Here is a 22,883-nt window from a genome sequence, read left to right as displayed (position 1 = left end):
AGTGGGAAAATGGAAGATTTTACTCTATCTTCTTTAGTATTTTTACCCTATACCTGACATGCTGCTTCAGCTAAAGGGAATACCAAGCACAGAGGTATATTTTTGTATTTAATTTTTGATAAAATATTACTTCTTATAAGCTGGAAGATCATCTTCCAGCAATAATAGAAGTACCTAGTAAGAATTAGATCAGGCCTGTGCTTGTCCTATTTTGTTGCTTTATCATACATATATTGCCATTCTCTTGATTCTCACAGTATGATACTTCCCTTATAAAACGTGGCTTTCCACTGAACAATAATTTGAGGGGTACCTTCTAAAGACAAGGCATTGTGCAAAGTGCTGGGATCATAGTAATAGCACAAGAGTAGCTACCATTTTATGAGAATCTATGATACTTACGGTATTATGAAATGGTAGTTACTTCTTCACAAACAGAATGCCATGTTTTCCTCACAATTCCACAAGGTGATAACACTAAACATAATTAACATTTATCAAGTGTGTGTTCTCAGTAATTTACATAAATTAATTACTTTGTTTTTCACAATTTAATTAGGAGATAATTGTTCTATTATCAGTCATTTTTGTTTTAGAGGGAAGGAAACAGGCATGCACAGGTTAAGTAATGAGCCCAAGAATTGAACCCAGGAGTCTGAGTACAGAGCATGCTCTCCTATATTATGTTCATTTGAGAGATAAAAAATCTAAAATTCCCAGTGGTCAACTTTCCAAAGATCTTATGAAAGTTGAGTGACAAAGTCAGGATCCAAGTTGAAGGGGCGCCTGGGTGGCTCAGGCAGTTCAGTGTCCAACTCCTGATTTCTAGGGTGAGGAGATTGAGCCCTGCGTCAGGTTCGGAGCTGGGTTTGGAGCCTGCTGGAGATTCTCTCTCTCCCTCTGCCACACCTCCCCTCTACTCATGCTCTTTCTGTCTCTCTCTCTAAAAAAAAAAGATCCAAGTTGAGTTCTGATTCTGAAGCTCCTGCTTTTAACCACCAGGCTATATCCCTTTTTTACTGATTTCTGTTTCCCAAGAATTTCTAGGAGGTGATGGGGACAAACAACCACAATGCTAGGCAGATTATGATAAGGGCATATACCAACAACTATGGAAATACTGAGCAAACAGTAATTAAATATAACTGCAGCATCAGAAACAACATCTCAGAGGAAGTGGCATTTGGACCAGATCTGGAAGGATGAGCAGGATTTCAGCAGTTTAGAAGGAACACAAGAGACAATTCAGGCAAAGGGAGTAGCAAATTTCATGAAACAGAATCCTAGAGCTCATTTTCCAAGGTGATGCATTTAATGCTCACTTACATATCCCTCTTTATTACTTATAATCCCACAACAAAAATAAATTAAGGTTCTAGGAATTCTCTTGCAATATTTTACAATCATTGCACATTTATTAGAAACTGGCTTTAAAATTCTAAATGAACACAACTTTTTAAACATTGTCTTGCTAGCAAATTTCATTTGGGTATCAGGAACAATTGAGTCTTACTGGCTTTGGGGTTATGCTAGATGAAACTCAAAGAAGGCTTAGCCATGCTGAGCCGGACTCAGTAGACTCTGTAGCCATGCTGTGCCCCTGACAACTGCCTACCTATGCAGAGTTTGCAGACAGAGGAATCTTCCCTTTCTTTAAGCTATCTCAATTTTGACAGCATCAGTTAATGAGCAATACTTTTGAGGAGACATTTTCAGAACAACCATGTACCAACAACTCAACAACAAAAATAATAGACAACTAATAGAAGTGGATTTGCATTTCAGGCTCATATTTCAGTCTACAATCTTGAGTGGGGAGACAATATATCTCACCAGTTAAGAGATGGGAGTGTAAAGCCAACTGCAAGCATTTGAATCCTGTCTTTGCTACCACCTAGCAACTTGACCTTAGAAAAATTACACAGTGTCTCTGAATCTTTGTTTTCTTATCTATAAAATGGAAAGGGTATCAGTATCTACCTTATAAGTTTTTTGTTAGAATTAAATAAGTTAATGTACATAAAGCACTTAAACTAGTATCTGACATATACTTAATTATTGGTTAAGCTTTATTATTTTGAATATAACCTTGGGTGAGTACTCAATGAGTACTTCCTTGAGCAGGAGGTCTTAACACTATATTTTTAGGAATAACAATTGCTATCATTTATTGAACTCCTTCTAAGTGCAAGGTATTAGGCTGTATCCTTTTCATTTTTTATCTCTGCTTCTACAACTGACCTTTTAGGTGCTTCCCACTATTCATGTTTCACAGATAAATTCAGTCGCTTGCTCATGGGTATAAGACGAGGAGATGGAGGAATATAGATTTTAACTCCAAAGGCCATGTTCTCTGTGGTTGATTATTAAAAGTGCAGGAATGGGAAAGAGAAGACATTAAAGGCTATCTAAGACCTGCATTATGCTTTTGTACTGCTGAAATAATTAGAGATTTAACTGGAAGAAGAGAAAATGAACCAATTAGAGCTTAATAGGTCTGTTGTGTGGGTAGGGGTTTCTAGAGTCTCAAGGTTGAATATGTGCTGCAGTTGGAATATAGCCTGTCCTTATGGACACTGGTCTAGATTCTAGTTTGGTGCTCTTCAGGAAGTTGAGATAAGTGACATTATTAATAAAGGAGAAGTATATGAGAAATCAAACTTCTCTTCCCACTTCTCGTTTGCTGCAACCGTATCATTTAATTGAATTATGTTGTGATAAAGTATGTCTATTCATGTCACATTTCCTTCTGAATAATATACCATAGGAGCTTTCAATTAAAGGAGGTCTTTGACCAGGTCTAACTTCACAGGCCAAAATTGATTCTTCACATAGGTTTGGCAAATTATTTGTTAAATTAGAGGGTTTTTTTTTTTAAATGTTTACTTTCTACCTTCTTTATTTGTGTCTTTTATCCATGATCAACATAACCCCATCTTGTTTATTCCTCTTTCTATGTGATTTACCTAATTACTTTCTTCCCTCCATTGTCTAATTACTGAGAGTGGCTGGTCACTGGAACAGGTCTACCTTTGTAGCATCTGTTGCTACTTATGGGTAATTGGGGAATCAGGACTACATAGGGGCTTTGTTCATTAGGTGGTTTTGCTCTGCATAAAGTCGAAAGCCACGGAGGTTGTAAGGGAGCAAGATCCCCTGATGCTGCTGTCTGTGTGACTGAAATTTATCAGTCAGCCTTCTTGTGGAGCAGATGGTATCCAAATGTATCCTCGGCCACCTGGGAAACATGCCATGGGGAAGAGAAGAGACCTAGTAGAGTGGAACGCAGGATTAAAGAAAAGTCCCTTCATATTTCCACTGTACAAAACAGTCTTTTCCCAAATGATTCCTACTTGAGCTTTGACCTCTTGCAGTTGACAAAGGTGGTGCTATGCCCATTTCACAATGGAAGAAACCGACTCTCAGAGGAGTTAAGTGCCTGTGGTCTTATACCGGGCATGAGAAAGCCCAAAGCTTTTCAAGTGTTCTGCCACTTATTCTCCTATTACCTCTACCTTACCAAGGACAAAAGATTGTTCTTGGCTGTTTTCTACAGTGGTAAGGTCTCAGAAGTCCGTTTAAGCAAAAAAGGTGTTCCCAGGTCAAAAGTTGTCCAAATCCAGAATATCAGCTTTATCCCCACCCAAAACTTAAATGCCCTTCACTCTAAGCAATTTCACAGTCCATGGCTTTAAACAACATTTATGGGCCTTTGTTTCCAAAACTTGCAACTCTTGCCTTCACTTTTCCATGGAGCTCCCGATTCCCATTTTCAACTGGCTGGTAAATATCTCCACCTGCTCATCTAGGAGGTATTTTAAACTTATGATAATTAAAACCTGTTTTCTTGATTCCCATTCCTGTCCCTCCCAAAATGTCATTCCTCCATGATGCCCATCTCCATAAAAAGCATCACCATCCATTCAGTTATGCCAATCCCCAAACTATAACCCTTTCTTGATTCTTTTTTCCCTAACCTCGCATTAAATCCGTCACCAAGTCCTATAATTTCTATGTTGAAAATATTTTCTGAATTTGACCAACTCTCTCTCCTTTGCCACTGCTGTTGTTCAATTCTGAGCAGCTATCAGCTCTCACTGGAGCCAGTTAGGGGAGTCCCCATGGGAAGCTGGCATCTGCTCTTGCCTCTGCATAGTCCCCTCCTGATAGAAGAGCCAGGGTAATCTTTTCAAACTATCAATGTGATTTCTTCACTTCCCTAGATAAAATCCTCCAATGGCTTCCATTTCACTTAGAATAAAATTGAGATATCCTACCACATTCTATAAGGATCTTGAGGAGCAGGCCATTCTCACCATACTTATGCTAACCTTCTAGCTCATTCTTCATTGACCTTGGTCTTCTTTTTGCTTCTCAAACAAGCCAAACATTTGGGTCTTTGCATTTGTTGTTCTCCCTAAGCTGGCTCCTTGGTATGTTTTAGGTCACAGCTCAAACGTCACCTTGTCAGAGAAGCTTTTCTTGATCCACCCTCCCTCCCCACACTCAATTTAATACACTGTTTAAAATTCTCACTGAATTATTATTTTAAACTTCATGTCCCACTAGAGTATAAGCTCCATAAAATATGGAACTTCTTTTCTTGTTCACTGCTGTAAAACTGTCACCTAGAATCATGCTGGGTACATTTAGACATTCAATAAATATCTACGAACTGAAAGCATGCATGAATGCCATTGCTTTTTTTCCTCTCACGTTTCTTCATAAAATAAGTGTATATATTTAGATATGCCCTTGAAATGTTTTTGTAATTATTGATAACACAATTATTTGTAAAAAGCAACTTATTTTAAAATTCTCAATAAATACAATTATTTAACCATTGATATTTTGTTATTAACAAATTATGTATTGGGAGGGATAGAGCCTTACTGCCCTTGGAGTTCTTCTAGAAAGAACTGACAGGGAGAATCAGTCATAGGTTGAGCTGAACAAGGGCATTCTGTGACTAGACTGTGTAGCTGGTGATTGCTTACCTGTGTAGAATTTTATGCCTAAAATTCTTCACAAAGTCACTTCAAGATTCTGGTATTATGACAGCATCACAAAGCAAGGATTCTTCTTATAGAGATGCTCTGAAGAGCATACATAAACAGATAACAAGAAGCATAACAGAAAACTAAAATAGTAGAAATGCACTGGGTCCAGAAATTTGACTTTACATTTCAGTCTGTGCTACATAAACCCCGAGAAAGGGCAAGACAAGGGCAGCATTTGAGAGCATGGGCTGCATTGCCATCCTGAGAGCATTTGAATCCTGATTCTGCTACTGGCTACCTGTGTGGCTCTAAGCAATTCATTTTTATTGGGAGGGGTTGTGGATTAATCTGAGGTAGTGTACTTAAAGCACTAAGAATGGTGCTAGATGTATAATTGATCACTTAATGGTCTTATTCTAATTATTGTCTTGGGTTAATCCCTTACCCTCTCTAAAACTCTGATTCTATATTTGTAAGTTGCAGATTATAATTCTTATTTCACAGGGTGTTTGAGCAAATATATGTGAAAGAAATATATTACTAATATGTTGTTAAAAATTCAACCTTTTTTTTCACCTATTGAATCAGATCTTCACAAACCCTCAGTGAGAAGAAATATAATTACCATCCCCATTTCCAGATGAGACTATTGAGACTCCATCACAAATCCAGTCACCTGGTCAGGACTGGGATCTATGACTGGGAACCTTAGGTGGTTTACTGCATAAAACAAGTAAGAACTATCAAGGAGAGCTTCAAACAGAAGGTGTCTCATATTCTTATCTTACCTAGTATACCACATATCCTGGAAGAGTAGAGAAGGTGGTTCTTCTTTAATTTGAGTAGTGTAAACTACTTCTCCTTTGTTCTGAAACTTCCTGTAAAGCTAAGGCTCTGAAGCACTCTTCAGTCAGCTAGCGGGAGCTCTGCTGAGCTTTGGGTTTGAACTGCTCTCCTTGGAGATCCCAACTTTTCTAAAAGTATCCTCTTTGTTTCCTTTAAACTTGGATTCTCCTAGAACCACTATCTCCTACTTTTCAAATTGTCTGAGCTATGCTTTTTTCCACATAGTGTTGAACTTGTGGATTTTGCTCTGAATAATTAGACCCTTCCTGCCCTTGGACTATCCCACATTTGCTTTCTCACCTACACACTCTCCTGGCTTCTTTCTCGTGTTCTGTGTCTCCTGGATCACTAGTCATTTCTAGCTTTAGCTTCTCTGTACTAAAACCTTGTTTTATTTCCTGTGAGTCAAACATCTTATGATGGGAGAATTGGCACCCCTAAAGCCTGATTTTCTCTTGTCTACAGGAAAATCACACATACGATTGACTCAAGAGATTCAAGAAAGATGGGGAGTTATATTCTTTTTTTTTTTTTTAAAGATTTTATTTATTTAATTGACAGAGAAAGAGAGAGACAGAGAGAGACGGAACACAAGCAGGGGGAGTGGGAGAGGGAGAAGCAGGCTTCCCGCGGAGCAGGGAGCCCAATGTGGGGCTCGATCCCAGGACCCTGGGATCATGACCTGAGCCGAAGGCAGTTGCTTAACCAACTGAGCCACCCAGGCGCCCCTGGGGAGTTATATTCTTCAAGCTCTTCATTTGTCCTGCCTCCAAATGATGTTCTAGATGGAGACAAGTAAAACAAGAGGCTAACTATACCTCAGGCTAACTATACCTCAGGACGATCTATTCCCCCCCCACCCCCTTCTCCCCTCTTATTTTCTATTTATGGAAGGCCTTGATTTAATACTTTTAATCTACTTGTAAAATAGTTGGCATTAGAGAGGGACAGCAATTTCATTTTAAAAAGCTACTAATTCCACATGTAGATATTAAGTGCAGCACATTTATAAAAAATAATATTCCTGACAATTTTTTAAAAAAATTACCTTAATTTAAGCACCACCTCCTAAAGTGTAAGCCCTTTAAGTGTAATATATACAATGCAACTCTTGTAAAATATTTTGATTTGGGAAAGCATGTCTAAAAATTGCTTCATTCAGGATTTGGTGAAAGCCAGACCGTGAGTCAATGTGTTGTGTGTAAAGATGTCCAGATTGAACAACTGCTTTCCAGATTGCTTGCTACTTCCTGCCCAAACAAATGGATTCTTTCAGGAGACCACCAACCCCTGAAGGCAACATTCTAGGCCCCTTATTTCCTTTATTTGTCCTCAGCCTCCCAAATACCTCCTAAACATCAATCATTCTGTGTCCTTAGAGTTCAACAGCTCTGAGTGCACTTCTCTTCGCCATCCATCTTTGGTGATTTGGGCTCTGACTTTCCTGTCACCCCTCCTGTAACTGTCTTCATGAGCTCCACTGGCCTCATCTTTTGGTTTGGAGGTAAAACAAGGAAGCAGGCAGCTACTCCTCACTAACCCACGTGCCCTTCTGGATCTGCTGATGGGCCCTCAAATCCTGTTGGTTCCCATGTCGACCTGGTAGTCCTGTGAAAATGTTGTGCTCTTGGCCTCTGGGCAGGTAAAAGGCTTAAGGTTGTTCTCTGTGTTGTTCTGTCTTACTTCTGCTATCCTAGTTTTAACACTACAGATTTCCATTAACTGACTCACAGTATTTCTTTTAGTATTCAGAGGGACCTGCTTCCATTCTTGAAATAACGTTTTCCTCCTTTCTTAAGTAGCACATATGTTCCTGCTGAAAAGAACAGCGGAAAGCTGCAAGCGCTTGTTTCTGAAGTGGAATGTGAATCTGGAACTTGCACACAAAGAGCCAAGTCTGTATCTGGTGTCAGGTGATGAGGTCAGACCAGTTTGGGGCTTTCAGCATATAGGGTTGGCTATCAAAACTTGAAGAGACATGAGCACAGACTTGTTTTTAATTCAAAGCGTTGAGGATGGAGTCTCAGTCACCAAGGTAACAGTCACGAAAACAAGACAAAATAGTATTTTCTGAGGATTGACATGAGAGAAGCTGAGGGAGCTGGGGACAAGCTGGAGAATGGGAGTCTTCTGGTACTGACAAGAGCGATTTGAACCAAATTTGTTCTTTTCATATGCAAATACGCTGTCTGCTCTACAGCTGGCGTCTTCAGTGCTCCAGAGCACAGACAATCAAAGAGCATTTCCCGAGAGCACCATTGTTCCAGGAAGAGGTTCTTTTTTTCTCTCTCTCTAGATTCTTAAATGATACTTAAATTCAGAACCGGTACTGAGTGGGTAGTTTATTTTCATATGTATAATGTTCCACACTAAGGAAGTGAATTTCATCTTCTCGGCCATTTTTTTTCTTTTAAAAGGCCAACATGTTTTTATTTAACACACACAGAGATATGCATAAGATGTGGTGGTTTATTTGTATATTATTCTGTTATGGAGGAAAAGTAGAAAAATTATTTCGGGACCTTTCCCCCCTACAACGTGAATGTAGCTTTTTACATGAAAGAAATCAGCTTAATTTATAACTGAACCATTTATAATGAAATTTAGGAGCAGTGGTGCACAAATCTCAGTGTAGCAAGAATTCTAAAGCAATGTTTCTATAACAACATCTTTTAAATTCCCTCTTGCAAATTATTGCCTATATTCCTCAATAACTTTGTCATCTGCTTCCTCCCTAAGGCATTACTTTCATCTTTTCCTCACATTTTATTTGGGTTCCATTATCAAAGTATCGAGTCTTAAAATTCTTGTTACAAAGCTAAATCACCATTGAACATGCAGAGGACCAGACAGAGCAGAACAACGTTTTGGGGGAAAAAAAAATTAGGCTGCTGAATACTCTGCTGTTGGTAAAAAGCAAATCAATAAATATAGTCTTCATCCTTGAGCCACATGTTGTGATCCACAAATCTGACTGACTGACTAGTAAAAAAAAAAAACAAAGAGAGATAGAGAAGGATGGAATTTAGTGGAACAATGAGGTAGCAACAGGCACATTATTGTTCTGGACATGCGCTAACACAAGCAAAGTTGAAGCCCAATGCTACCTGACACATCGTAGGTATACAGTACGTTTTGTTTCCTGCCCCCCAACCCCCATCTTCTTTGCATGTTTCACGTATTCTCTTAAATGAGAACAACTTTAAAATTTGTATGATATTAGCATTTTATTGTTGTAATATAGGAGCAAAAAATATAGCATTTTTTCAGTATGTCTAAAAAATTCTTGCATTAGGATGGCTTTCCTTCTTGTGTGTGTGTGTGTGTGTGTGTGTGTGTGTGTGTGTGTATGCATTGATTTCTTGTTTGTTTTTTTTTTTAAGATTTTTATTTATTTAAGAGAAAGAGCGAGAGTGAGCACAAGCAGGGGGAGGAGCAGAGGGAGAGGGAGAAGCAGACTCCCTATGGAGCAGGGAGCCCAAGGCTGGGCTTGATCCCAGGCTTAGATCATGACCTAAGCCAAAGGCAGACACTTAACTGACTGAGCCACCCAGGCACCCCTTGGATTTATATCTTATCTTTCAACCTTAAACACTGAATTGCTTATTTCCCCCGACCTTCTAAAACCTAAAATTAATACTGTTGGTTCATATTATGGAGGAGTACTTATCCTCCTTGAAAAGTCAGGCCCTGATTTTTAATTTGGGGTCTTTTTTTTTAAATTTCATTGCCTTAAAAGACAAAATAAAACCAAAAAAGGAAAAGAGAAAGAATCTCAAACATTCTAATCTTTTTATGCCAACTTTTATATATTTTTTTATTTTTCCAACAAATATTGCTTATTTTGGCAGTTATGCATGGTTCACACACTCTTGAGGGAAGTATGTGTTAATTAAAATCTCCCACAGAACAGTTAAGGAGGAAATAACACATTTTTGTTTTATCTCTGTAAGGACTTAAAAACAGTTGTTTAATTGAAAGAAAAGCTGTGGTGGGTTAAGAGAGATGTATTCCTGACCCTAATCATTCCACATCTTATAAATATACAGTGATGACTTCAATGACCTCATCTTTCAGAGTGATGAGAGAAACATACGTTAGAGAGGAAATTTGAGATGGCAGAAAAGAGAACACAAAGGGAAAATGCCAGATGAGAAAAATTACAGAAAGTAGCCTTGATTAGCTGAAAATATGCTAAAATGAACAGGCATGGCAAGATGTAATACTAGACTCAATGAATTAAAGACTCTTAAAGATTCTACAGAGAATACTGAATGCTCATAGAATGAGCATTATATACATTAATATACATTAATGGCCATAAATCAGTCAGTATGATATCGAGCCACATTTTTCTAAGAAGCAGCCTTCAGAAAATATTTAAAAGTGAATAGAGTATTCCCAATTACTTAGGAAAATCTCATTCTGTGGATATTAATATGAAGCAGGGACACTCTGCATTCTGCCATTTTACTATACACAACTGAATTATCATGGAATGCAGTGCCCTGGGAACGAAGCAGTATTGTCTTCTGAATCCACTCAGGGGATCTGAACTGTAGAGATTGGCAGCCTAGGCTACAAAAAATTGTTGTGTTAAAATTCTGGAGAGAAAGGAAGAATAAAGAACAGAAAGGAAGAAGAGACTAAATACAGGAAAGCATATTATACATGCTATACTGGCAAAGCAATTAGAAAGGGGCTCTTCGGCTTAAGTGTTACATTTTTTAATGTATGTTGTAAATTTGTGTAATCTCAATTTAATCACTGGTATAGGATGGTAACTGTGAAACTATATAATGGAGTACAGTAATTTATTGGACTGGAAACATAACCCAAATTGGCTTATCAGTTGATTAGTGGCATCTAATTTTCTGGAGTACAAGGAGAAAGATATATATGTGACATTTATAAGAAACCTGACCAAACAAAAAGAATTTGAGAAGTAAATAAAAAAACTGTATTCTAGGCTGCAAGAGTCTTTCCCACAGCCTTGGGGAAGGGGCTGATCCTCTCAGCCATGGTAAGATAAGAATGGTGCTGTTGAGGGAGCCTAGAAGCCAGATAGTTATTTCCCTAAGCCCTGTTTGTATAAGGCTGCTTTTTTATTCAAAATTCCCCATCCTCAGTGCCCTGGCCTTTTTTGCCCTTGAGGAGCATGGATATATCTCTTCCATTTTCATTATGAAGAGTCCATAGAGGGTACAAGAGGTAAGATTTCATCAAAGGAGAAGGTATGCTTCCATCAGGCTATATTGGGTTCTAGATATGACATTTATTTTTAATTGCAAGAAAAAGACAACTTATTAGCATTTGCAGTCTTCCTTTTTGATGAAGGAAGTATACAGAGCAGAGGAGCAAGTCTTTCCATAACTCATTGGGACATCTCAGGTGTTAAGATAATGCCTCCCTGTGAGCCACCACTCTCTGTATAAAGGAACACAAACCCCTCAGCTAAACCCTGTTCATAGGTTGAGTTGACTATTTACATGTAGCTCATCTGCTGGGCAGACAGAAAATAAACTTCTGTTATTTTTGGCTTCTTCTTTGGAAGTGCCTAGTCAGAGGTAAAATTAACAAGTGTAAGCATACACATCTGATTCCACAGAAGGAAACATATTACTGATACCTATGATTTCTGAAATTAACAAATAATCCAGTAAAAGGTTTTAAAACATTTTTATTTATCTATATGAAAACAAGAAAATACCCACCCCCAAAAATCACAGCTATAAATTTAATAAAATGCTTTTACTGAAAAATCAGAAGGTTACACAAAATTAACACCAACCTGGACCATGTTAAGCATATAACTACCATAAGAATGTTGGAGAGAGAAAATCCATTTTTGTGCCGAGCCATAACTATATTCATATTAATGTTAATAATAACAATGTGCCTAGCATTCTAAGTAGATTGCTTCATATAATCTTTATAACAAATCTATGAAATATGTCCTTTTACATCCATTCTAAAGATTAAAATACAGTGACTCGAAGAGATAATTTATACAAAGTCACATAACCCCTTAGGCTGGATCCAGGTTTCAAATACAGTGTTATCTTGAGTGAAAAAGCCATTCCTCTATGTTCTTTATGCTATACTGTGTGGTTTCTCCTCTAAGCCTAACTTTCTTTTTGCTAATGTAAGAACAGAAAATAGAGATGTGGAAATTCTTGTCCAAGTCCCCTGCCCCTGTCTCCTTTGCTTGTGGCCATTGCTTTGTTCTAGAGGAAAGAGGATAAACTTTGTTAGATGCCACTAACCCTGAATGGCAAGAAGAGAAATGAAATGGAGTGAGGCAAGAAAAATGACCTGACTTCAAAGAAGAAAGAGTTCTTAAGAGAAAGAGAGAGCTGCTTAGAGTCAACTGTGAATTCACAGCGCCCCCGCGGCTCCTGCCTCTGCTCTTGTGAAAGCCTATGGCCGACATCTTTGCTTATTCGCACACTCCATATCCAATGAAGGTCCTAGAACGTTAGGATTTGGCCAGTGCTGCTGAATTTGAAGGCACCTGAATGAACAGTTGTGTTCCACTTCTGAAGATTATTGCTGGGACTGAACTCTCTGATAGCAGAGTATGGAGACAGTTCGACGCTTCTAGCCAAAGTGGGCGAGAATGCTGGCAAGGCTGTGTGGACTCAAGAGACTTGACATGATTTAGAAATGATGGCCAAATGAAACAAAAACTGATATTTTATGAAAACAGTATTTCTGGGTAGAGGAGAATATTTAACTTAACAAGAATGCTGCAGACCCTGCCCCTTAGCTCCTGGACCCTCATATAGTAGAACTACAGGAGCAAAAGATGATCTGTACTATCTTCCTAAGACTCCAAGGAGTAGCTTGGAGCATCTCGAGCAGAGGTTAGAAACTTCTGGTCCTTAGGCCAAATCTAGTCACAGAGGTATGTTGTGTGGTTCTTACAGCTTTAGCCTACACAGTGACTGGAATTTCAAGCCCTGGACAAATCCTCAAATCAAGCGATGGTGGGCTTTCATTTCTTCGGGCAATGAATTTGAATAGAGGGCCCCTCTGTTAACATAGCATAGGCTTTCCAGTTTGCTCAATGCCTAGACCTCCCCCCGAGGTATTGAAGCTTTATTTATTTTTATCCTTGCACTTATAGTGAGAATTCCCTTCCATGGAGTGAGAGCTGTCTGGCTCCCATATGAATCTGTGCTAGGGATGCCGGTGGGCATCTCATCAAAGCACTGGCAATAGAAAGTGAACCCTCATGTTGCTAGTTACTACAGAAAAGTTAACAGGAAAAAATAGCAGCTCAGAGCTCTTTTATTTTTTTTTAAATAAAAGTTTCAAGTTATAGCTTTTTAAAAAAATACTCATTACTTCTATATTGCTATTTTTTCCCCTTTTCAGTAAAAAATAAAACAGTCTATTCAGTGGACACAAGCACATTTGAATCCCAACCTGTCAGCATCTTGTATATGTAAACTCTTCTGGACTTTGGGAACATTTTTTTAAATAGCTCAGTCCAAAACAAAACCAGTAAAAATGCAGCAATAAAAATCAAAAAATAGATAGATAGATAGATGATAGATAGATAGATAGACGAATGATTTCAAAGAGACTTTTATTAACTGCCCATTTAATTCAAGAAATTCCTAAATGAATAAAACAACAGAAGCAAAACCCAAAGTGCGCCTTTAGTCTTATGAGTTGAAGAAGGCCTTTTATGCAGAGCAGAGTTTTGTTTGGATAATGGGCAGTGGCAAGTATGGTTGGAAGACTGAGAAATAGAGTTTTCAGGCTTTATCGGCTACCAAATAATTCTTATGCCGGTTAGACTTTATAGGGATCAAATGAGTAATATCTACATGAAGCAATCCAATCACTCATCATTTATCACCCCTCCAATGGGACAGTTTCAGTATGTATAGATCTGTGGTGTGTATGGGTTTCACTATATGAAATGCAATGACTCATGCACTGGTTTGGTTTTTCCCAAGAAATATTGGACCTGGTGACAGTGTTTAAGGAGTTACCTGAATATGACTGAGACAATAAAAAACATTTTACAGAATAATAAAACACTAAATATTGGTAAGTGTTGATATTAACATTGGTAAATTTAGTATAGTGAAGGGCACCTGGGTGGCTCAGTTGGTTAAACAACTGCCTTCAGTTCAGGTCATGATCCTGGAATACCGGGATCAAGTCCCGCATCAGGCACCCTGTTCAGTGGGGAGTCTGCTTCTCCCTCTGACCCTCCGCCCTCTCATGTGTTCTCTCTCTCTCAAATAAATAAATAAATAAAAATCTTTAAAATAATAATAAAAATATTAGTATAATGATACTGGTAAATTTTATTTTTCATAGAAAATCCATTAATAAAAAAGGGGCTAATGTCTTTCTCAACTCCACCCTAAGGGACAGGTAAACAGATGAAGAAATTGAGTGTCCAAGAGTTTGTGACTTAACATCACATAACTAAAAAACAAGGATGTAGGAATACAGCTGAGGAATCCTGAATGATCTCAGGGTCTTTCCATGATATCTTACTGCATAAACATGAGGGAACAGAAAATCCTCTGGGCTGTTGGGTAGAAAAGAGATATGTACTGCCCAAGATAGGAGTTTAGTTTTTGTTTTCTGTGCCTGTTTGTAGATACAGAATATAGAGAAATACAAAGTGTCATTATTGCTGTTTTTACTTCTTCAGTATTGGGATATCTGTAAATTGGGTTGGACAGAACATTTCAGTTTAATGAAGATTTTGTTTTTATTAGGAGTCTGAGAGTTTCACTGATAAAATGGAGAATAGCTGCTCACTTCTGGGAAATAACCACAGCCCACAATCAAGCCTGATAAGAAATCTGAAAAGGAGTAACTTATTTTGAGCAAAGGTGTCATAAGCTCATCAGGTAGAGATGAGGCTACAACCAAGGAAGAGGGCAAGATGCATGCGTTTGAAGCAAATAAACTCCAGCTTTAAGATCCAGGGACAGATGCAGTCAATATCAGTAAGTGGAGAGAAAGCTGTAGACTCTGAACAGATAAGCAAGCAAATGAGTGATGAAGTTAAAACACATTCATAAGGCAAGTAGAGGAAATGATCAAAGTAACCACCAAAGAACAGTAAAGTCTAAATCTAGCTTTTTTTTTTTTTTTTTTCCTTCCGGAGATATGTTGACATTGAAACCTTGCATCAGTATTTCCTAAAACTGTAGATCTCTTGAGTCAGACAATAAAGAATCATGGCAGTGGGTCTTCCAAAGAGAGATGCCATTGTGCAGGAGAGGAATTCAGTATGTCAAGAAAAGAAATGGAGCTAATGAGGAATGATGTAAACATGCCACCAGGGTTTTAGTAATGGAAATGCAAGTGCTTACTATTGCTAAGCCTCTAGTTCTTAATATGTAAAACTGAAATAATAATTCAAAGTTCTGTTTTGAGAAATCAAAATATAATTAGCAAAATGCCTCAAAAGTAGGGAGGGCTAAATAAACTGTAGCTGTTATAGTTTCCACACATGCTTTCCTAAGCTCTCCTGTATTGACAGAGGCATTTAAATAGAGGTGGTTTAAATAAGGAACAAATCATGACATACAGGAACAAAAGGATCTCGAAGTCTGGCAAGAACAGTTAAGGTAAAAAATTTGCCCAGCATTGCCTAGCTAATAGAGCTAAGCAAAAAACAGACCTGTTAGATTCCAAAGCTCCTGCATTTTCCTCTATCCCATTTTGCTTCTATAAATGAGATCTGTAAGCCACTGAAAGGTGATTAATTAGATTTAAAATTTCCTTCGCTTTCAAGTTTCCGATTTAAGCCATAGTACCTCTGTCCCATTGGATGAAGGTGCTGTAAATGGCTGCAGTGGCAGAACATAACTGAAATGCAACTGTCCTTCTGTCCCTCCCTGAAGCAGTCAGAAGTGTGGGGTGAGGATGGTGATATAGAGCCCAGCACACTCTCACCAGGGATCTAGATCCCAGTTTCCCCCAGGCTGCCTTAAGCCACCAGCTGAGCATAAACTTGAACCCCCTCTGGTGAGGACACTTTGCATCAGGCTTAGCCATCCAACTGCAGGTAGTAAAATTACTATTTCAAAGCCAGGGGAGAAGAGATGTTGGACATGCTGAAAAGGAATATATTTTTGGATTTTTTCCCCCCACAATTGTGGGAATGATATGTGGGAGGAGAAAATATTCAAGTAAATATGGTATGGTGCTGAGCGTCTGTAATACGAGCCTGGTGTCTCAAGGGAAAATTCCTACATTTGTGGCCCCTGGGCAACAATTAACCCATTCTTATTCCACACTTCTCCCTCCCAGACTTGGCTGGAATCCCAGACAGAGGGCTTATCTAAACCCTCCTCTTCTTCCTCTGCCGCTCGCCTGCGGCTCGTGTGCTGCTTTGGTAGGGTAGCCCCTCGGCCCAGTTTCTGTCGCTGTGTTTGATCGTAGCCAATAGATTGGTGAGGACCAAGGAAGTGTGCACTGGTACATTTGAACTACTCCCGCCAATGTCAATAAGGAACAGCATAAAATTTCCCGGATACAGCCCAACTCAGCTTACTTTGCCTAGGAGTGTGAATTAAAGCCCGGGGTTTAATGACTGGTGAAAGTCCCTCGAGTCCCTGAGCTGTGTGTGCATTGTCACACGTTAGAGCTGGGATCCCAGGGCGGTCGGTCGAGACTAGCAGGAGCGGCAAATGTGGTCAGTGGAAATGAACTCTCAGTTCAGCTCCGCAGCACGTGACTTCCTATTTCTGTAAGGTACTTCCAAGGGACTTCCTCTGTAAAAAAATCAGCTTGAGTCCCGGGAGATTTCATTCAGCGCAGTCGCTAAGTTTACTTCCAACTCCGGACAGAAGTTTTCCCTGAGACACCGTGTTAGTTTCTTTTCTCTTTCCTCTGTCATTGCCAGCATGCAAGGATCTTGTGGCTCCCGTTCGTGATCGGAAGCTGAATACACTGGTGCAGATCTCAGTAATCCACCCCGCGGAGCAGGGTCTGACAAGATACTCAAGCACGGAAATTGTGGAGGTGAGTGAGCGTGCTGTGTGCCTGCCTTCCTCTGCCCTGCTGTCGCCTTCTCAGCCTCTCTCTGGATTTGAGGGAACAGCTGAAATAAGTTAGTCCATGGCCTGTAGCTATGCTGCGTTACTGTCCTCTGTCATTTAGGAAGGCATACCTGAGGTTATTAACCATGCATTGCGAACTTACCAAAATAAACAGATGAGAGAAGAGCTTGCCTTTTTCATAAGAGACCTTATTTTCTTTAGTAAATAGGAAAAAAAAATCTCACTTTGAATCCTTAAATAGATCACCAAGCAGATGTAGATATAGATGTAGATATATATATTTTTTTATTTAAATGGAATGAATACTTATTTGGGAGGAATAAAAGAGTTGTAAAGTGCCCCCAGAGAAGTTAAGTGTTTTTGCACTTTTCATTTTTTCCTATGTTCTTCAGGCTGCCCATGGAAACTTTATATTCTTTGCTATTTGTGTGTGTCTTTTTAAAAGTACCGTGTTTTTCAAAGAAAGGTAGATGATTAATTTGAGAAACTGTAATGTTTCTAGCTAAAGGGTGTAAATATTACTCATCAGATGAGAGATTTCCTATTTACATTTATTGTTACTAATATAACATTCAAAATGTGTCGGGAGGAAACTTGTTATTGTATTGGATCAGATTCAAAAGAGGAAGTGTTTCCCTTTTGATTATTTTGTTCTCATCACACAAATTTCACGCACCTAGTGAATGAGAAATAGGGGAGCATCTGGGACTACAGAAAGTGTGCTTTCAACTCCTTAGCTTTGCGTGCTTTTTTTTTCAGATTTGTAAGCCCTGTCTGTTTTGACGGGGGAGTTTCTCTGTAAGGAACTAAGCAGCCTACCCCAGACACTGGGTTTGCTCAGTGCTGGCCTGTGCCTGGCTGCTGGAATAAATGATTCAGACTAAACTCGACTCATTTCTCTAATGGGAATGACCCAGATCCTGCATGTAGCCTTGAATCTGCCCTTTGGAAACTTTAGGTTCCAACGCTGGTATAATTTGTAGTTAATGCTGTAGTTGAAATAACAAAAATAGTCCCATTCATATAGTGAAAACTTGACTAAAATTGTAAAATTGTTCATTTATATGAAAAAAATTTCAAGTATTGTCCCAGTTTAGTTATTCTTAAAATATTGCCAAAACTTAAACGAAATGAGTTTGACACATTTCAGTTGTTTATGTTTGAACATACATAGCTGTTTTGGGCTGTTTTATTGACTGTTTTTCCAAAGTGTCAACACAGAGCTGAACAAAAAAGTATTTGTTGAAGAAAAGGAGAAAGAATGAATGACTAAATAACTTGGGCTTCCAGAAACTCATAGACACATGGTTTACTAAATTCTAGCAAACATCTCAATGATATTTGGCAATATTCATATTTAAATATAGATGTAAAATTTAGTGTTGGATGTCAGCTCTCTCAAAATGAAATCTGAGGCATTGAAATATCCTGTGCACTGCATCCTAATGCTAGTAATTATATAGCCCCAAATCCATCATATTTAGTTTCTTTCATTAGTTTTCAAATCGGTCTGAGAAAAAACACAGCTGAACACCTGAAAACAAATGGACATTATCAGAGCATGGCTTTCAGTTGAATCATTACAGAAAGGAAGTAAATGGTACTTTATGAGCAAACAGCTTCATTTTAATTTGATCAGTCAATATCTTAGATCATTTGTGTGAATTTCAGGTTAAATCCATTAGATCTATTCTCAATGGACTGACAGCTGACCCTAATTAAGGATTCTGCATATAATGAAAATAAATTGTTTTTCCAGAGTATTAGCAGCTCTGACACTGTTGCAGTGCCATTTACTATCAGCAGCTCTATCAGTATTTGGGGCTCTGGGCCTTGCTGTCGCCCATGAGCATCATTCGGCAATTCAGATCGCTCTTCCAGTAGAAACTATTTCCTAGAAAAACAAACAGACTCAGACACACTTTCTGCATTCTCATGTGTCCCTGCATGCTGCCAACTGCAGTTGCTGCTTTATTGAATCAAAGTGGTCTGCTTGTGCTGTTACAGGGAACAAGAGACCCGCTGTTTTTGACTGGTGTCACATTCCCATCTGAGTATCCCATCTATGAGGAGACCAAAATAAAGCTAACGGTCTATGATGTCAAGGATAAGTCTCATGACACTGTAAGTACTTGTACTTATTTCTCTTTTTTGGGGGTGGGGAGGGGAAGGAGTTATGCTTTTCCAAACTATTGGGTTTGGATATAACTGTCATTTTTCAAAGAGGGTGTTTATACTGTTTATGCTTGTCTTATGTTTATAGTTTGCTGAGGATCCCCATCCCTACCCCCACGCCTCCACGCCTCCACGCCCAATTCATTTGGCAATTGGTGAGGAGCAAAAGCTTTCAGAACAGATTTTTCTCTTTCTCAGGAAGGCTGGCTTGATCTCTTGGTTTACCTTTCTGTGGTTGTTTTAAGGAGTTGCTGAAGGAGTCATAGTGTGGGCATAAGGCAAGTGGAAGAGATGAACTTTATATACTGTTTTAAAACTTTCTAGATATTTTAACTATTCTAAAACAGGAGGTTGGTAAAGTGCTCTACTTTCACCTTTTATTCTGGACAAGACTGTGTAGAGAGACACTCCCTCTATTTTCCTGAAGTTGTTCTTGGCACCAAAGCAAACAGAGCGGGTAACGAGAAGCACTAGCCACATGTTTTAATCGGCCTCCTTGCGTGGAGGTCATGTAAAGCCCCGGTGGGCTTTTGTCCTAAATTCTTCAGTCTTTCTACAGGGTCTGACTTTTCTTCTACCTGAATCAGACTTCTGGTTAGTCAAGGACCTAGGCACTATCTCTAGAGGCCATTCTTAAAATTCCTGGACAGAAGAGAATGCTGTTGGGTAGGTGCTGGGAAGGGGATGGCTTAAAAGGGGCCCTCTCCTTCAAATCTCTCCTGTCTGTTTACAAGGCAGGGAAGCTATGGCAGTGTTGATGATCAATAGTGAGGCACGTGCCGGGGAACACTTTGAAGGCAGGGAGGCCTTTAGGTTCCAGTAGAGTTCCTGTTGAAGCTAAGTGGTGCTACTGGACACAGAGAATCGCCCATACCTCGTCTGGGGAAAACGTCACTTTAAACTCCGCCCTCATGTAGGTTATGGTTCAAATAGATAGTGGGAGGAGGGGATGCAACTGTGCAGGGGAGTAGTAAGCAGAGAAATGATTAGGATGATGTGAACTGTGGGATTTTCTGTTCCTCCAAGCACACGATCAAATTCAATTCCCCCAGCAATCCCAAAGCATAGACAGGACAGAATATGGCAAGGGCAGAGTTTCTGTAACACTATGTTACAGAAATGAATGTTTCCCCTAAACTCTTGAGTTTGTGAAGTCCTTAGAAATGTCAGAGTTATGGGATGCCTGGGTGGCTCAGTTGTTAAGCATCGGCCTTCAGCTCAGGTCATGATCCCAGGGTCCTGGGATCGAGCCCCGCATTGGGTTCCCTGCTCAGCGGGAAGCCTGCTTCTCCCTCTCCCACTCCCCCTGCTTGTGTTCCCTCTCTCACTGTGTCTCTCTCTGTCAAATAAATAAATAAAATCTTAAAAAAAAAAAATGTCAGAGTTAGAAATATGAAATACCTAAGATGTTTCTATCCCCTTTACTCTCCCTCATTTAAAATGTGCATGGATGTTAATGCTTTACGGATAGATGATTAGCTTACTCATTAATTATGCTTTTTGTTGGCTTCTATTCTGGAAGCTACTTATTTAAGGTCTTTTAAAGACTTCCTTCATCAGAGGTGTCATCACATAAAAGTATTGGATGAACCTGAATCCCTGCTATGAAATAAGACTTGTGAAATTTGAGCATACTTAAGAGATGCAACCAGCTTTCATTTACTAAGAGCTGTTAATTAAGGCATAACCTCTTCCTTAAAATAACTAACAATTAGTCCTGGTGATGGAAGTGTAAATAAAAACACAGTTTATTAATATGCTAATAGCCCCCATGGACATACAGTCTTTATCATGGCCCTTGTTCTCTCATTTCTTAAGATTTTCTTTGGGTTGGGGGCGGGGGAGGGGGGATGGGGAAGCAGGAAGTGGTTTTCAAGTACAGTTTATAATTGTGAGCACTTAACAACCTAAAAAAATTAAGATCATAGTACTTTTAAGGCCTAAGAAATGAGAATATGTATATGTGTTTTAGAAAATTAATGAATTATGTGCATGTATTTAAAAGTAGTTTAAATATTTGATCCTAGCAAAGCATTGATCATGTTAGGCTGACCCAGAACAATGAGATTTTTCTACTGACTGAAAACTAGTGAGTTGAGTCAGATGACTAAGTTGCTTGCCCTTTCCTATTGAATTTATCATTACTTGGATTTCATCAGTCAAATAAATGTGTAACTTTGCCATTTCGTAATTATTTCCATACTTATTAATATTAGATATTTTTATTTTTATTTTATTTTATTTTTTTAAAGATTTTATTTATTTATTAGAGAGAGAGAGAGAGAGACAGCTAGAGAGGGAACACAAGCAGACTGAGTGGGAGAGGGAGAAGCAGGCTCCTGGCCGAGCAGGGAGCCCGATGCGGGGCTTGATCCCAGGACCCTGGGATCATGACCTGAGCCGAAGGCAGACGCTTAACGACTGAGCCACCCAGGCACCCCAATATTAGATATTTTTAAAGAGAAATAATAACCTTTCATCTGTGCCCTTGATACAGCTATTATGTAACTGGTTGTTGTTCTTGTATTCCTCTAAACATTGGACCTAAGATTGATTATCTTACTTAGTAACTTCAGCAGAAATGCAATTAATCATTGTAACCAAAGAGAAGAGTCTGTCCATTCAGAATGACTGTTGTTTCCTCCTACTACATCCTTCATCCTCCTCATTCACTGCAGTAAGTCTTGCACTGTGGCAGATGGATAGTGCTTGGCATGTGGGGAGGTGGGGTATGGTGGGTGACAGGGTCATTATTAAAATTGGAGTAGCCTTTTTACTATTTTCCTCATCATGAGAAAATTATCTGTTTTCTCAGAATGTGCGGCTCTAACATCCAGCTGTTTGGTGGGGACTTCAAAGCTTGAAATTGAAGCCTGTGGCTGGGATAGGAGAGCCCAAATTCAAACAGTGAAGCTGGTATCTTCTAGATACATACTGGTTGTATGCTCTATTTTAAACTTCCTGGAAAATGAAACAACATAGACACAATTGTTTTTAGCACATAGCTCACAGTGTTCAGCCCTAGGGAATCAAGCTGGGACTATGGGTCTTTCATATGTTACAGAAAAAACTCAGAAGAAGGTGAAATTTACATAGGAGAAGAACATCACCATCAAACTTTGTCTTTTTCCCTTCTTCCCATGCAACCAGTGTCTTGGAAGATACTGAACAAGCTCTTTCAACACCACACTGAGGATAGCCCTCAATCTGCAAACATATAATTAGGTCACAAAATTGGCTTTGCTCATGGTAGGAATTTGAATTTCTGTGTATTTTGCAGTAGTACACATTGCTTCATTTGTTCTTAGAGTAAATAAATGTTGCTGTATCCTCAACTTGTTAGATGTTCAGTTACAGGACAGAACCCTGTGTCCAGTAGATATGGAACATTTCTCAGGTGAGGATATATGTCCTAAGATATTTTTTACTGCCAGTTACTAGCAACTCTCCATTTGTACCTTTCAGAAAAAAGTGACCTTATCAAGATTGGATGTAAATTTATTACATTGTGTGAGTTATGTCCAAGGCAGTTTATTTCTAGCACAATTCCCTACATGGTTATAATACATTTTAAGACAGTTAAGTTTTTTGTGTTTTTCTATGGAAAAGAAAATCATTTACATTTAGTATACTCTGACTTGGTTTGATTTTCTACACTAACTTCTTAGAAGGTTAGGTCTAATTATATTTGTTGAGATACAAATTCTGTAAGCTTGCCTTCTCTTTGTAGAAGATACAGTACAGCTGATAAGGAAAAGAAACTGATACCATTGATCACTAAGCACATACCAAGCACTGTATTTAATTTGTTATA

At 38.9% G+C, this 22,883-nt stretch overlaps 1 protein-coding gene across 3 annotated transcripts in view; it reads left to right on the top strand.

The window, feature by feature from the left end:
- Positions 1-22,883, top strand: part of INPP4B (inositol polyphosphate-4-phosphatase type II B) — an 808,823-nt gene that overhangs the window by 428,127 nt on the left and 357,813 nt on the right. For all 3 annotated transcript variants that reach the window (XM_027599074.1, XM_027599075.2, XM_027599073.2), the window contains 2 exons: positions 16,738-16,856; positions 18,902-19,018. In XM_027599074.1, coding sequence (XP_027454875.1) covers positions 16,738-16,856; positions 18,902-19,018 — 236 coding nt within the window. The remainder of the gene's footprint in view (positions 1-16,737; positions 16,857-18,901; positions 19,019-22,883) is intronic.

The sequence above is a fragment of the Zalophus californianus genome, chromosome 2 (assembly GCF_009762305.2).
Source record: "Zalophus californianus isolate mZalCal1 chromosome 2, mZalCal1.pri.v2, whole genome shotgun sequence".
Classification (NCBI taxonomy): Eukaryota; Metazoa; Chordata; class Mammalia; order Carnivora; family Otariidae; genus Zalophus; species Zalophus californianus.
This window is presented reverse-complemented; position numbering and strand designations above follow the sequence as displayed.